Source organism: Pomacea canaliculata, linkage group LG7 (genome assembly GCF_003073045.1).
Source record: "Pomacea canaliculata isolate SZHN2017 linkage group LG7, ASM307304v1, whole genome shotgun sequence".
Taxonomy (NCBI): Eukaryota; Metazoa; Mollusca; class Gastropoda; order Architaenioglossa; family Ampullariidae; genus Pomacea; species Pomacea canaliculata.
Window position 1 is genome coordinate 19,520,553 of NC_037596.1, and position 16,862 is coordinate 19,537,414.

At 44.4% G+C, this 16,862-nt stretch overlaps 1 protein-coding gene across 1 annotated transcript in view; it reads right to left on the reverse strand.

Moving 5' to 3' along the window:
* Positions 1–7,100, reverse strand: part of LOC112567506 (fibrocystin-L-like) — a 60,756-nt gene extending 53,656 nt beyond the window's left edge. Inside the window, 1 exon segment of the mRNA XM_025244199.1 lies at positions 6,467–7,100. Within this exon segment, the coding sequence (XP_025099984.1) occupies positions 6,467–6,533 (67 nt within the window). The 5' untranslated portion in view covers positions 6,534–7,100.
* Between the last annotated feature and the right edge of the window lie 9,762 nt (positions 7,101–16,862).

A 16,862-nucleotide genomic window follows, 5' to 3' on the forward strand; every position in this document is an offset into this window, starting at 1 on the left:
CGGCCACCAATTACCCGCCACTTACGGGAACCTCGCACAATGTTGGTAAATTCCTTCTGGCGACTTCTGGGAGCAGTTTGAGCGAGTCTGTGAGTTGCAGCTCGTCATGACATCGTGGACATTGTTTGTCAGATAAACTTACTTTAGAGAGATCTTGTCTCTAACCGCAAGCCACCATTTCTTGGAGGTCGGTATTGCCGGCGTTGTCCATTATACTTTCTTGTAGAAAATTATTTTCATCGCACTATTAAGCACAGGTAAACACAGGTAGCATACCTATTCATTCAGTAAGTTGGGGAGACTCCTTTCACGAACTAATGTGCTCGCTAATGGACACTCATGAAGGTGCGTTGAGGTGTTGATTTTAATTTGAGTGTCGCACTCCATAAACCTCGAGAAGGCATTTGACTGTGTAGCCTGATAGGCTGTTGACCTGAGAAGAAGCTTCAACAAGAATAGGGACTGATCTCAGACAGCAGGTGAGGTACATGAACAAAGGACTAGGAGAGGTTCTCCCCCATTGAGGGTGGCAATCGTTAGGAGTGATTACACTTGACTTTAATGTTCGCCATCTTGGCGCAACACTTACAAGGCTGCTGATGTATGTCTACACGAGTAGCAGACTTATGTACACATATGTACACAATATGTTAGCAAGAGCTTGAAACCTCATCAACTGATCCTCAAACAAACAACGGCACGTGGATAACAGAGAAGCAAAGACAAGCGGAGAGGTCGATGTTAAGGAGGAACAAGTGGAAGGTCTCAGCAGCCTGAAGATATTTTCAGCAGAACTCTTTATATAAGGATTGCATATTGCTTATTTTTCTAAGTATTAAATTTAGTTTTAATAGTTGAAATATTAAATAATATGCATTACCTCTACAGAGAGAGAGAGAGAGAAAAAGAGAAAGAGAAAGAGAAAGAGAGAAAAAAGAGAAATCTTAGTTTTCAAACATTCGTGGTGAAAGCTGTAAGGTTGCTGTTCACACTGTTTACTGTCACAGAAACTCAGGTGTGACGACACCCACCATTTCTTTCAATTTGTATTTTCTGTCCACAACTCAAGCAAATGTCACAGACCCTGACTCTCAGACCGCCTCACAACCCTCGATACAACTACAGACGCTTCACTAAAGTTGTGACATGTCGGTTAACAGCGATGAGTAGACACAGAGAGGTGACAGGATCTGACCACAGGGATGTATGACAGGCGACAGGATCTGACATCAGGGTTGTATGGCAGACGACAGACGCCAGAACAGACAAGTTACAGACATTCATCGTCCAGACTAGGATGTTTGTTGGGATGTTTCGGTATTTACTAACATGTTGTAGCACCTTTCTCAGCACCAACATGGAGAACACAGTCAGCCCTGTATGTACACCGGGTGGCACATGGACAGATGGGTAAGTCGGAGCGAGAGACAAGCTCACCACACCCGAGTCTCACTGTGAGATAACATGTCTTTTAGTCACTGCATCACTAACCACGTTTATTTCATAGACTAGCAACTTGTGTGTGTGTGTGTGTGTGTGTGTGTGTGTGTGTGTGTGTGTGTGTGTGTGTGTGTGTGTGTGTGTTAAACCCTCAACTGATTTACCTCCCCCTGACTCATCCGTCCGAGGCGAGATCCTGACTCCCTCCCACAACGAAGTGTGACTGCTCTTGAAGATTTAATGGCCCTCTCAAGACATTTTCTCCCAGTAGTTTATGATCTCACCTCTACAGTGATGACAGCGTGACAGTGAGACTGTCGTGACTAACACTGTCTGGTCCTCACAGAGACAGGACCTCCCACCTGTAGTAGGACAGACACGGACACCTACAGACGTCTCTAGAGTCCTTCAGGTGAGTGTTGAAAGGCTCCTACCCAGATGAGGTAGACAAGCAGCAACACGACGCAGCAGGTAATTACAGGTGACGTTTGTTTACCGGAAGTACATAAAAGCAGTTTCCTCTCTCTCTCTCTCGCCCCCCTCAAAGCATTACGTGGCTCGTGCCGAGCAGAGCGTGACTGGCAGTGGAGCGAGACACGGTCTGCTGGCGACAAGTGGTTGCTGACGATGGTTTAAACACCTCTTGTCATTGTCCCTTGAAGTAGGCGGCTACCCTTCAAGCTACAATAGAGAGTTTGAGATTCATGACGCGTAGGGAAGACGCGTACTGCAACGGGTAGGGCCCGCCTCTAAGCGTACCCGTTGTGAGAAAGCGATTGCGATTAAGCGACGGGAGCGCGAATGCACGGGAAGTAACTGCATAGACAATTTGTTTGCCTCTGAAAGTAAAATAAAAATATGCAAATGCTAGTAGTGACCAGGGATAACCAGTACAATTTAATTTCAAAATTTCTCAGCATTTCATTCCTGACCCACTATAATTCCTAAGAATAATAAACTATTACACAATCAAAACTTGTTAAATGAAATGCTTACAAAAGATGAAATTGCTTATGGTTACGCTTAAGTTATGGCATAACTGTAATAGTATATACAGAACAACATAACAAAATAATATATATACATAATTAAAAAACATAAATATTACAAAACTGTATAATAAATAAAAAATTAATAACATAAAGAAATAATTTTTGCCTATGGTATGAAAATATTTATTCAAGAGTTATAGATAGTTTATTCCTATGCTCTATAATAGTACTAAGAAATATTTAACGGTTATTTTGGGGATAGATAACTAATGATGAAGAAAATCATAATTATTATCTTTAACATTTTTATCTCGTCATTAAATAACTTTACACGAAAAGTGTCTGAGCAAGTCTTGTACATACGATTGAATAGACATAAACCAGCGATTGCAGGCATGGTCGTTTTTCACTGCTTTAACTTCATAAACAAGCAACTTTGTTTGATTTCCAGCATAAATTATGATTGCAGAAGATTTAAATATTATAAACAGTTGAAATTATATTGACTATCCTTGCAAAAAAAGCTGAAATAAAGCGAACAATTTACACGTTCTGGTCACAACCGCTAGACTCCAATCTACCCGTCGCGCCGTGTAGCTGTACGGCTGGCTGTGGCAGAAGTGATGACGTAGCACGCAAGTTCCCGTGACGCTACACGTTGCCGTCCCCGTACGCGTCGCGCCAGCGCTGAGTCTCAAACTCTCTAATGAGAGTCTTTGACGGGTACCGACGGTCCGCTGTAGTCATTGTCAAGTCGTCAGCAGCCGCTGTCCCGACATGCTTCATGCAAACAGTTTACACCTGACTGACAGACCTACTGACCCCCCTAGTGGCAGGACGACACACACGACGTGTGGAGGACCCAGGACAAGGCGGGTAACTTATTCATTTCTGTGAGTGGGCATGAAGAGCTCGCAGTCCTCCTCCTCCTACCCTTCTCCGCCCTCTACCCTGACACGAGGACGACAAGCATCTCGCCCACGATGACCGGCGTGTCGATGCAAACAGAAATGTGACGTATGACGAGGCTACCGGCGTGGTCCTCGTTCTTCTCTCTCTCTACCTTTCTCTCTTTCTCTCTCTCTTGCTGGTTGTGTTTATGAACATTAGCATCTGTGTTTCTATTTGTCAGTTGATAAAAGTGTTTGTAATTGTCAGGGTTGATACTAGTGTCGACACTGGTAAGTGCCTATACTTGTGAGTGTCTACACTTGTAAGTGTCTGCACAAACAAGGCTTAGTCAAGTCTCCCTCAGGACTGTTACACACTCTCTGTACGTGTCCAGTTACCTAGAGTTATCTCCTCCTTCCTGAGGTAAGGACTGCAAGTCTCTCTGGTTGATAATTACGAGACAGGTTTTTTTGTTGTTTTTTTTTTTTTTTTTTGTGTGACAGACCAAGCGTCTGACGACTTTAGAGCTGGGGAGGGGTATGGCAGGCCCCTAGAAGACCCCTATCAGACCCCTATCACACGGTGCGACTGAGTTGACAAACAGGAACATGTGGAGCTCAGCACGTCACACCTTTTCATCTTGCAGCAGGTACACGACATGCTACCACACTGGCTGCTCTCAACAAACTAACTTTTTTTGTCGGTTTTCCACTTTGAATGGCGCTGTGTGCATCGAGCTTTAGATGCAGGGTGTGTGACAATGACAAGAACCAGCAAACCTCCCACATTTTGTATCAGATCTTTTCATCTCTCCCCTCGACTACTGGGCTGACGACGACGCACTCACGGCGCCTTCAGTTCGTATTTCATCTCCATGCAAGAGTTGCGCAAGACGAGATAGGACTGAATGGTGTCTTTGATTACACGGCGCCAGAGGTTGACAAACAAGCTTTGAGCAGGTGACTAGCTCTTCACATCAACGCACAGTGGGTTGTTGGCCCCTGACTGCACTCTTCACGAGACGAGACAATTACACTCTGCACTGAGCGAAGTGACGTCACGTAGGTAGCCAGCGGCCATGAACGTGCAAGTTTCCACGTAACACCTGTGTAGACAGACATCACGACAGATTCCCACCCTTCCAAAACATGATGACAACGGTGATGACTATGGCGGTCATGGTGACGAGGGTGGAAACTGTTTCCAGCTGTAACGCGATGAAACATTCCCCTCGCTACAAGTGCCATTAAAAAATCTGTTTCTGGAAAGTTCTAGAAGTGTGTAGCAAGGGGCTGAGATATTTCAGTCTTGTTATAAAAAGTTATAGGAAAGTTATAGCTTGTCGTCTGCTTTAGGACAGGCTCCGGGAGAGGTGACTAGGATGTGGGTTTTTCTAACAGGATGACCGTAAGTCGTGACAGTGAGTGACATCGACAGGGACAGTAAGAGTGACAATGACATCGATGTCGACAGTGACGGTAGGTGATAACGACAGTGACAACTATCTTGAGGAACGATGACCAGGGAGTTGTTACGTGGAGGGTTGAAGAGTCATCGCCACAAAATTCGTTTGTTTTTTACAAGAGGAATTCTCACATCGCCGTCACTAGGAGACTAAAGCACTAAAGCTAAGTTGAATTTACGTTTTCACCCTCTGAGGGTCCACCCAACAAACTGACAATCACTGCTGGACTTACAGGGTAGCCTTCTGGTGACGTCAGCGTCCCGTGTACCTGGCGTTGTGTTTGACTTCTGTAGATAACAGACAGGTCGACAGTGAAGATACTACACACTTCACACCTCATTATACCTGCAATTACCCTAGTTCCAGGTTGTTTTCTTTCTGTCAAGAAGCTTAACGCGCAGCAAACATCGCTACAACGACTTGCAAGTTTAAATAATCAGACGTTTGACGAATACAAAGCTCGTGAATTCCGTTGACAATTTCAAGGCCACTGAGATCAGTTCTGACAATTCACAGCTTTCCTCTCAACATTTTTCTTTCAACCAGTCTGCCGTGTGGTTGTCTTCACATCTTTGCAGAAGCTGTGTCTTCTCTCTTCTGGGCCAATTGCTCTTCTCTCTTTGTTGCCAATAAAGTGCTGCCCCTCCTCAAACAAATCAGATTTCTAGAGACTTGTATTGTAAACGTGTGGGTGTGATTTCTACAGTCGACATCGTGAGTGGATGAGTGAATTGCCCACCCCTGGTCTAGTGAGTACCATCTGGAGAGACAGCAGTTATCGCCGATAATGACATCTACAGATGTGATTTATTGAGGAAGCTTTATTATATACTTTCAGCAACTGTTATATAAACAGCAAGTGTTATCAACGATGAGAACTTGTTTCTCCACACATCGTCTTTTCCAGACATTTTCTCTTTCACTATTTTTTTTAAAGTTTACATAAAAATGTGTTCAGAGTCTTCAGGTGTAAGTGACGAGGACATCCTTGTACAAATGTTTATTTCAAATAACATCCAACTACCCATTACTCAGGTAAAATAGTTTATTCTTCCTTCTCCATTTCTTTTTATTTTAAAATAAATCTGCTTGAAAGAGGTTCATGACATGAACATTTCTAAAATGTGTGTCCGGTTTTAACAGGAAGAGAAGTAGACAGTTGTTTGTGTGTGTGGCTCTGACAACTAGAGTAGACAGTTGTTTGTTTGTGTGACTGACAACAAGAGTAGACAGTTGTTTGTTTGTTTGTGTGGCTCTGACAACAAGAGTAGACAGTTGTTTGTTTGTTTGTGTGGCTCTGACAACAAGAGTAGACAGCTGCCCAGAGCGCTCACTGTCACTCAAAGTTGATCCGCGATATTTTAATAAAGATATGAATGATGTTAGGAAAACACCTTTGTGGTCTATCATAACAATATGTAAGGTTAATGTATATGTAATATACATAAAATATACAAAATGTGTAATGTACAGATGGAAGGAGCCAATGAGAGAGAGACACACAGAGAGACAGGGAGAGACACTCAGAGAGACAGAGAGAGACAGACAGAGAGACAGACAGAGAGAGACAGGGAGAGACACACAGAGAGACAGAGAGAGACAGAGACAGAGAGCGGCACACCCTCAGGTAACAAGGGAGGGAGGTAGACATTGCCCACTGCATGTCACAAGTACTCACCAGCTGGACTGACCCAGGGCCATGCCGTCACCAACAGCAGCAATGGGATGTGACGTGAGCTGGACATGGCGTCACCACAGAGCGCGTGAGGTCAGCCCTAGAGGGCGCTGTGGGACAGGAGACTGGCTGTAGATGTGCGATGCCGTGTAGATGACCAGTGGACTGCAGTTTGTCGTCTGTCAACACCTTGCCAATGTCGATGATGAATTCGCCTGGTGCTGCAGGTGCTTGAGCTCGCACCTGTCTACCTGGTGGCCTGTGGAGACATCTCGCGCTCTTTATACCTGATTTGCAGTGCGCGCGGTCACGTGTGTCCCCAGTGATGTCACACGCACGTCACAAGGAGCCAATCTGTGGTCTGGTAGAGAGCGGGGACGAGGCTACAACACGGCAAGACAGCTCTTGTCACAGTCTGTGTCTTGCTGGATGGGAGGGGTCAGTGGAGAGCGCACCGGCGACTGGCAGGCTGTTGTGACGTCACAACGAAGCGGCTGGAACCGTTCTTGTCAATCAAACCCTCGGACGGCCCTTCACGCTCCAGTGTTTTTTGTAGAACGTTACACAGGACGTTATTGTATCCGACTTCCATCGAATCCAGCGCCAACTTGCTCCGAGGTGGGAAAAGAGTAACACGTCATTGCCATGTTTGCTCTGATAGACAGACGATTTAAGTGACATATCATAAACATCTTATTACAGTTTGCCAGCAGACATTGCCGTCCAGGGGACTAGTCTGTGTGTAAGACAATGTGTGTCGGTGGAGGAGTACAGAAGAGCTCATAGTGCTGTGACGAACGTACGAGATGGCAGTAGAGTGACGGTCACGGAGTACTGTGACGTACACATGATCTGATGGAAGGAAATATGAGGGTTTATAATGATATGACTGACGGCACAAGTAGGGGAACATGTTATTGAGCAGAAATATTCCACTGATGTCAGAACTCTGGAACAACGTGAGGATTGTCGCTGGCGGACTAACAGCCAGCCATACAGCAATACAGCCTCACTAGCCCGTAGGCCTTTGTAAGGCCAAAGCTTTGGTCAAACATCGTCACAGCGAGCAGTGGAATGACCAGTCCGCAATGGTTAATGACTATTGGTCATCCACACACACATACAATATACACACACACACAGTTGCACACACACACACACACAGAGTTGCTCACACACACACACAGTTTCCACCATGCCCTTCTGTCTCCTTGGCCCCAAGCAGAGGTCGCGCCTAGGGTCAACCCCGAGTGGTTCACATGCTCTAATGATTTCCAAACACTTGATCAACTTGACTAAGCTCACCTGCTGTGTGTATCTCATGCTGGTTTGTACGATCCACCGATCTAGCATGTACTACAATGCTCTCGTCGGCTGGATTTGTCGGGTAGATCGGGTGGATCGGGTAGGGCAGTAGGCTGGGTAGCATTAGTTCCGAGCTGAGTTTTCATGTGAAGTCAAGTGTGTAGTTACAATCTGAGACATCAGCTGGAGCTACACCACAGTAGACAGTCAACACTAGAAACAGTTAGCAATATGAAATGTAATACACAAGAGTGTTGTAGACAATAAACAAGTATTGTAGACAACAAACAAGTATGGTGGACAGCAAACAAGTATTGTAGACAACAAACAAGTATTGTGTAGACCAGCCTGTATGAGTGGATGAGCCAGTGTTGTGAGTGTAGTAGCACTAGAGATGTAGTAGTTGTTGTTGATGTTGTTGTCAGTGTTGGGTTTTCTGTTATTGTCAGTGAAGTAAGTGTAAGCTACAGGCTGTCAGTAGTGTGTGTAGGACTGTAGGACAGTCTCCTGTTGGTAGCTTGTAGTCATTGTTGCATCATCATGTGCATGACAGTTGTCAGCAGTTATCTCCAGCGATGACAGCTGGGCTGGTAGTTACATGACAGTGCACACTGTGTTATGTAACATACGTCACACTGCTAACTGTGGGTAGTTCAAGGTATGTGGTGCCGACACACACACACACACACACACACACACACACACACACACACACACACACACACACACACACACACACACAAACATACAAACACACACACCACAACACACCACACACACACACACACACACACACACACACCACACACACACACACACAACACACACACAAACACACACACAACACACACAACACACACACAAACACACAACACACACACACACACACAAAACACAAACACACACAAACACACACAACACAAACACACACACAAACACATAAACATACAAAGCACACACACACACACACACACACACACACACACACACACACACACACACACAAACACAAACACACACACACACACACAACACAAACACAACACACAAACACAAACACACACACACACAAACACATAAACATACAAACACACACACACACACACACACACACACACACACACACACACACACACACACAAACACACACACACACACACACAAACACAGGGGTCCGCTGTGCGTCCTGTCCACTCCAGCCCATGTACCCCGAATGCTGTCCCGGGTGAGGACCGACTGACGTTTGCGTTGCTTGTTATCGGGGTCAGTGACCGACAGGATTATGTGTGGATGACCTGGATGGTCTCTAGCTAAACAGCCGGCAGATGTCGCTACTGGAGAGGTCACTCTAGGACAATGGTTCTCAAAGTGAGGTCCGCGGCTGACAGTCGTCACTTGTCAGCAAAGTGATGTTTAAAGTGGTGCATTCCTCTCATTAACATTTTAATTACTAATAGGTATGTAGTTTTATGTCAACTTATTACTATACTACTGTCACAGAGTACATTTAGTTTTGAATTGTAATGAAACTAATGCGGCAATTTAAATTTGAAATTCATAGTACAGAGTTATTTTTAGGCCTTGGTGGTCCGCCATATTTTTACTGAAGTAAAGTGGTCCGCGGTAGAAATACTTTGAGAACCACTGGAGTAGGATGAGGTGAGGACAAGAAGCGGACATTGCAAGTGCTGACAAGGTTCGGGGACGAATGGAGATCGACTTCATGCAAGACTTGGTGAGACATGGGGAGGGAGGGGTACGTGACCCCCGCCCTTTGTGATTCCTCAGTCAAGGGAGGTAACACACGCTGCGATCACAACATTAGGAAAGCATTAACTTTGAAAAATAGAAATAAGTTTGAGCTTTATGAGGTTGATTGGCAAAAGATAAGTTTTCATTGCAACTGCGGCACGATGATGGTGATAACTGGAAAATAGCAGTTGTAGGCGAGAGTGAGAAACTCGTCCTCTCTCTACAACTACACAACTACACAACTACACAACTATACAACTATACAACTACACAACTATACAACTACACAACTATACAACTATGCAACTACACAACTATACAACTACACAACTATACAACTATGCAACTACACAACTATACAACTACACAACTATACAACTATGCAACTGTACAATTACACAACTATACAACTACACAACTATAAACTATAAACTATACAACTATAAACTACACAACTACACAACTATACAACTATACAACTATACAACTACACAACTACACAACTATACAACTACTTAACTATACAACTACACAACTAGACAACTATACAACTACGCAACTATACAACTATACAACTACACAACTATACAACTATACAACTACACAACTATACAACTATGCAACTACGCAACTACACAACTACGCAACTATGCAACTACTCAACTATACAACTACACAACTACTGAACTATACAACTACTCAACTATACAACTACACAAGTACACAAATATACAACTATACAACTACGCAACTATACAATTACTCAACTATGCAACTACGCAACTACTCAACTATACAACTACGCAACTATACAACTACTCAACTATGCAACTACGCAACTACTCAACTATACAACTACTCAACTATACAACTACACAACTAGACAACTACTCAACTATACAACTACACAACTACTCAACTATACAACTACACAACTATACAACTACACAAGTACACAACTATACAAATACACAACTATACAACTACTCAACTATACAACTACTCAACTATACAACTACGCAACTATACAGCTACGCAACTATACAACTACGCAACTACTCAACTATACAACTACGCAACTATACAACTACACAACTATACAACTATACAACTACACAACTACACAACTATACAACTATGCAACTACACAACTATACAACTGTGCAACTACACAACTATACAACTACACAACTATACAACTATGCAACTACACAACTATACAACTGTAGTTTGTGTTTGTGGGTCGGATGTGTGCCTGCGTGCGTCCCTGTGTGTGTGTGTGTGAACGTTGTCTCGTCATTGTAAAGGTGTATTTCCGTGTTTTGCCATTATATGACCATCACATGTATGTCTGTTGTGTCTCATTAGTGAGAAATTATGTCTGTTTGGACCCATCATTGCAGACGTGTATGTTTTGTCACACATTTGTTCTGTCCCATTATTGATGACAAGTGTGTGTATTGTACCTTCATTTTTAGCATGCGATTATGTTTTCGTCCTTTTTTTTGTTTGTTTGTTTTGTTCTCTCTTAACCACCCCCCCACACACACACACATACAATGGGGAGGTCTACAGCGGTCTCCTATGGCAACGCCATCAGCAGTTGTTTGAGTGCCGTGCGCAAACTGGGGGATTGTGAGGGGGGTGTTAGCGTGACTAAGCTTATATAATGTTTAGGTGTGAACACCTCTGTGAGCTACTTGAGCTGACGTCATGTATGTGTGTGTGTGAACACCTCTATGAGCTACTTGAGCTGACGTCATGTGTGTGTGAACACTTCTATGAGCTACTTGAGCTGACGTCATGAGTGTGTGAACACCTCTATGAGCTACTTGAGCTGACGTCATGTGTGTGTGAACACCTCTATGAGCTACTTGAGCTGACGTCATGTGTGTGTGAACACCTCTATGAGCTACTTGAGCTGACGTCATGCGTGTGTGAACACCTCTATGAGCTACTTGAGCTGACGTCATGCGTGTGTGAACACCTCTATGAGCTACTTGAGCTGACGTCATGCGTGTGTGAACACCTCTATGAGCTACTTGAGCTGACGTCATGTGTGTGTGAACACCTCTATGAGCTACTTGAGCTGACGTCATGTGTGTGTGAACACCTCTATGAGCTACTTGAGCTGACGTCATGTGTGTGTGAACACCTCTATGAGCTACTTGAGCTGACGTCATGCTTGTGTGTGAACACCTCTATGAGCTACTTGAGCTGACGTCATGTGTGTGTGAACACCTCTATGAGCTACTTGAGCTGACGTCATGTGTGTGTGAACACCTCTATGAGCTACTTGAGCTGACGTCATGTGTGTGTGAACACTTCTATGAGCTACTTGGCTGACGTCATGTGTGTGGAACACCTCTATGAGCTACCCTTGAGCGACGTCATGTGTGTGTGAACACCTCTATGAGCTACTTGAGCTGACGTCATGCGTGTGTGAACACCTCTATGAGCTACTTGAGCTGACGTCATGTGTGTGTGAACACCTCTATGAGCTCCAGCAGCTCAGATCCAAAGACATGGACAAAGCGAGATTGGAATCCAAGAGAAGCTGAGGCCTGACAATTATTTCTCAGTCGCTTGCTCTGTGCAAGTAATTCATGTGGACAGCCGTGAACATCAACAACAATAAACAATGGAAGCCTTGCTTGAGTCTGCCTGACGCCTGAAAGAGTCTGACATCGTCTGCCTGTGTCTGGCTCTTCCACCTTTGTGTCCGTGTGGATGGAGACAATGGTTGTCGGCTGTTGTTACTGTCAACACCTTCTTCACGGATGAGGGCGACTGGATGAGGGGGTAGGGTGGGTGGGTTGGTGGTGTTAAATAATAATCGTTGTTTTCAGTCATGTGAGTCCCAGATGTACGTTAACGTACGTGTGTACAGGGTATGTACCATGATCAGCACAACCATCAGACAACTGTAATAACCGTCAGGACATTGGAAATAAACAGTTGAAGTGACAATAATGAGGTGGTTTGTTGCTGTTTGCGCAATGTATTCCATGCATTTCACTATATTTACATGATATACGGGAAATGTTCACTTTCTTGTGTGCGTGTATGGTAGGGGAGACGACTTTTGTAAATATTGTAATAAATATTATGTTATTTATTGCTTGATCTTTTTTTTAAGGATTTAAGAAAAATATCGCTCTGAACTTTTTTTTGATTTTGCAATAAAACATTTTGAAATTAAAAAATCATTATTGTGAAAGAGTTTTACGATATTGATTACAGTTTATCTTGTAACAGCAATAATTTCATACTGATAATATTGTCTCCGCCATCTGGTCTTTGCAATCAGAGTCCCACGGTGTACATGCACGTGGCGCTACTGACTCCCACCCTCGCAAAGTTGCAGCTGAAAGTTGCAGTTTGTTGGTTTGCTTTCTTGTTTGAGGGATTTTATTTGGACTGGTTTTTATTCCTGTGATATATAGTAACGGGATTTAACTGATGAAGCACCTGAAAATCCTGACATGCATCCACAATTTGTCTTTCGTGTCTTTAGGCGTTTAACACGTGGACAGCAGGTAACATTAATTGTTCTCGAGCTGTTCTTATCGTTTACCGTTGTGAAGGGTCAGGGTTAACAACATCCATCTTTTCTTACCTTCCTTCCTGTCTTGACGCTCTTGGCTCTCGGTTAAACCGTTAACGAGCACGTACTGCGCATGCGCTGTATACTTAACATTTTCTCAGTGACTGTTGTGTTCTTCCCACACCTCTACCTGTGTAGACTGCGTCTCGTGGTCGAGTTCACAGTCATTGTGACCCACCGTACAGCCCTGTGTCCATATTGTCACGTACCCGGATCGTGGGACACAGTCACAGCCACTGAATGGCCGGTATCAAGCGAGGGCAATCGAACTACGAGAGTGAGTGACGACCAAAACGAAAACAAATTTATTTCTTCAATGTAAATAAGAAAAAATAACTAGAATGTTCACAATATCCGGCAGAGAGACAAAACTGTGACCGGCATGGACCAGTGACCACGGTTCACCTCTCTTTATTTTTATTCTACCACGGACGTGTGTAGGTGGACTGCTGTCTGTCTGCCGAGACAACGCTTAGCCTCTTGCCAAGTTCTCGGCTGTCAGTCTCGGCGAGCTTAAACCATAAATGCGACTAAACCGGAAGCAGTGTATACACTAGCCTCGTTCTAGTAATTAACTGAACAAAATCGTCTGCAAGCAGTCCAGTACTACAAGTTCGTGATTCTACATATGGGATCTTAGGCACTGTTAAACCATTGCAGTTCATTAGTTTGGACATTGCAGACACTCCACGTGACCTGCTGCGTCCATCTTGTCAACTTCAGTTCACTTTGTTCTTTGACCTGAAGCCTGTAGCATCTCAGAGCAAGATTCATACACAGAGAATGGTACATTCATCCAAAAAGTTTTAAAATCAGTTCGTCACGGGCTTCAACAAATGAAAACCTTGTACATAACTTGTCATTGTATCTTGTCTGTGCTTTCACTTACTCTACAGAAGACGACGAACCCAAGCAAATGTTTTAAAGGCACTGAGTGCAGCTCTAGCCTTCATGTCTCTGTAGTTCTGAGTCCAATACTGCATTATCCTTGTTTCCTCCCTCTTTTAAGGGGAATGGCCTTTGAATGACTAAAGAGTCAATGTCTGTAGGTGACGTGTCCTCGGTGCAGGAGGCCCCCTGGCGGCACGATGGCGGGCCGGAACTTGACTACCGCTCAGACAGTGAGGGAAAATGAGTGGTGTGGAATCAGAGACAAAAGAAAGTCTTTGGAATTAGCAGACGATCAATTTTTTTAAAGATAAGCCATTATTAAAAACACAATATGATTTGCTGGCATACAAACACACAGCCTCGCACTCGCCGGTCACAGCCATTGAAGATCCGATGATGCGGAAAATAAAACGTCCCAGCGGTCCACACGGCTTTGTGATGGGTGAGTCGGTCCTCTCCCTACACACACACACTCACCCCTCTGGCACCACCTACTGACCACGTGACTGAACAGGTACCGCCTACTGACCACGTGACTGAGCAGATACCGCCTACTGACCACGTGACTGAGCAGATACCGCCTACTGACCACGTGACTGATCAGGTACCGCCTACTGACCACCTGACTAAGCAGGTACCGCCTACTGACCACGTGACTGAACAGGTACCCCCTACTGACCACGTGACTAAGCAGGTACCGCCAGTGTCAGGGGCTCGGCTGGCGGGGGCTGGACCACACACCACCAATGGCCAGCGTCTACACCACCCGACGCTTTGGTGCTGAAGGTTTGAACTAAGAGGGCGTGCATGGTGATGACGTGTGTGTGTGTGGAGGGGGAACACAAACAACAAACCTAGAATGTCTAGCCGAGTGGAAACTAGACAAACAAGAAAAATGGCGGACACACGGCGGTACTCGGGGTAGAGACAAATGTAGATAGAGACCCACTTTGTGTGAGAGAGTCTCTAGAGCTCTCAGACAGTAGTCGATGGAAAGTAATATTAACATAGACACTCAACCAGTCACCAGCGACAATCACAGCTACCAATGACAATGACAGTCAACAACACTCAGCGACAGTCGCCAACGACAACCACAGTCACCAATGACAACCACAGTCACCAACGACACTCTGTTACATACCGGCACCCGGTCACAAATGTTCCCTGGATGATGGAATACTACACTACTAGTACTTAGACTACTCATACAATATTGGATCAGTAGATCAGCGGTGACTACATCAGTAGATTAGCAGTGACTACATCAGTAGACCAGCGGTGACTACATCAGTAGACCAGCGGTGACTACATCAGTAGACTAGCGGTGACTACATCAGTAGACTAGCGGTGACTACATCAGTAGACTAGCGGTGACTACATCAGTAGACAAGCGGTGACTACATCAGTAGACTAGCAGTGACTACATCAGTAGAGCAGCGGTGACTACATCAGTAGAGCAGCGGTGACTACATCAGTAGACTAGCAGTGACTACATCAGTAGACTAGCGGTTGACTACATCAGTAGACTAGCGGTGACTACATCAGTAGACTAGCAGTGACTACATCAGTAGAGCAGCGGTGACTACATCAGTAGACTAGCAGTGACTACATCAGTAGACAAGCGGTGACTACATCAGTAGACTAGCAGTGACTACATCAGAAGACTAGCAGTGACTACATCAGTAGACTAGCGGTGACTACATCAGTAGACTAGCGGTGACTACATCAGTAGACTAGCAGTGACTACATCAGTAGAGCAGCGGTGACTACATCAGTAGACCAGCGGTGACTACATCAGTAGACTAGCAGTGACTACATCAGTAGAGCAGCGGTGACTACATCAGTAGACTAGCAGTGACTACATCAGAAGACTAGCGGTGACTACATCAGTAGACCAGCGGTGACTACATCAGTAATGACTACATCAGTAGACCAGCGGTGACTACATCAGTAATGACTACATCAGTAGACCATCGGTGACTACATCAGTAGAGCAGCGGTGACTACATCAGTAGACCAGCGGCGACTACATCAGAAGACTAGCAGTGACTACATCAGTAGACTAGCGGTGACTACATCAGTAGACCAGCGGTGACTACATCAGTAGACCAGCGGCGACTACATCAGTAGACTAGCGGTGACTACATCAGTAGACTAGCGGTGACTACATCAGTAGAGCAGCGGTGACTACATCAGTAGACCAGCGGCGACTACATCAATAGACCTGACAATATGTTTGTCGGGGGACTCCAACCGCCGTAAGTGTGCGCGTGTTTGAGTATGTATGTCTGCAAGTTATGTTTGTGTGTGTGTTTGCTTATACTGTATTAGGTTTGTATGTGTGTAATAACAGAGCAAAAAAAGTGTCTTGGACTGACAAAGTTTGATTATCCTAAACTGTCTGTACAACTGTGTACAACTGACATCCATACTTTGTTACAAGAGTACACGTGTACATTCAGATTGAGCTTCTACTACACACAGGTTACTTACTTTATTTTCACAACTTCGTATACAGAAAACGATGTGACTGCTGTGAATAAAAATCATACTTATATAAATAAAATTAATAATTTGAAATAAAATATGAGGAATGCAGGAGATCGACAAGTGGCGAGACAACAACTGAATAATGTAGTTTCCAAAATGAGCGAAGAAAGAAAGAAGGTGATTTTCATTTCTAAACAAACTTTCTATTTTAGATGAGTTTCGATGATTCGCATGGGGAGCGATGCATGCGTTTGACAAATGACAAATATGTATTCACAAGGTAACAGAAGAAACAAGGATTTTACAGACAGAAGATTGTTTGCTGACACAACCACAGGAGGCTGTTGTAGG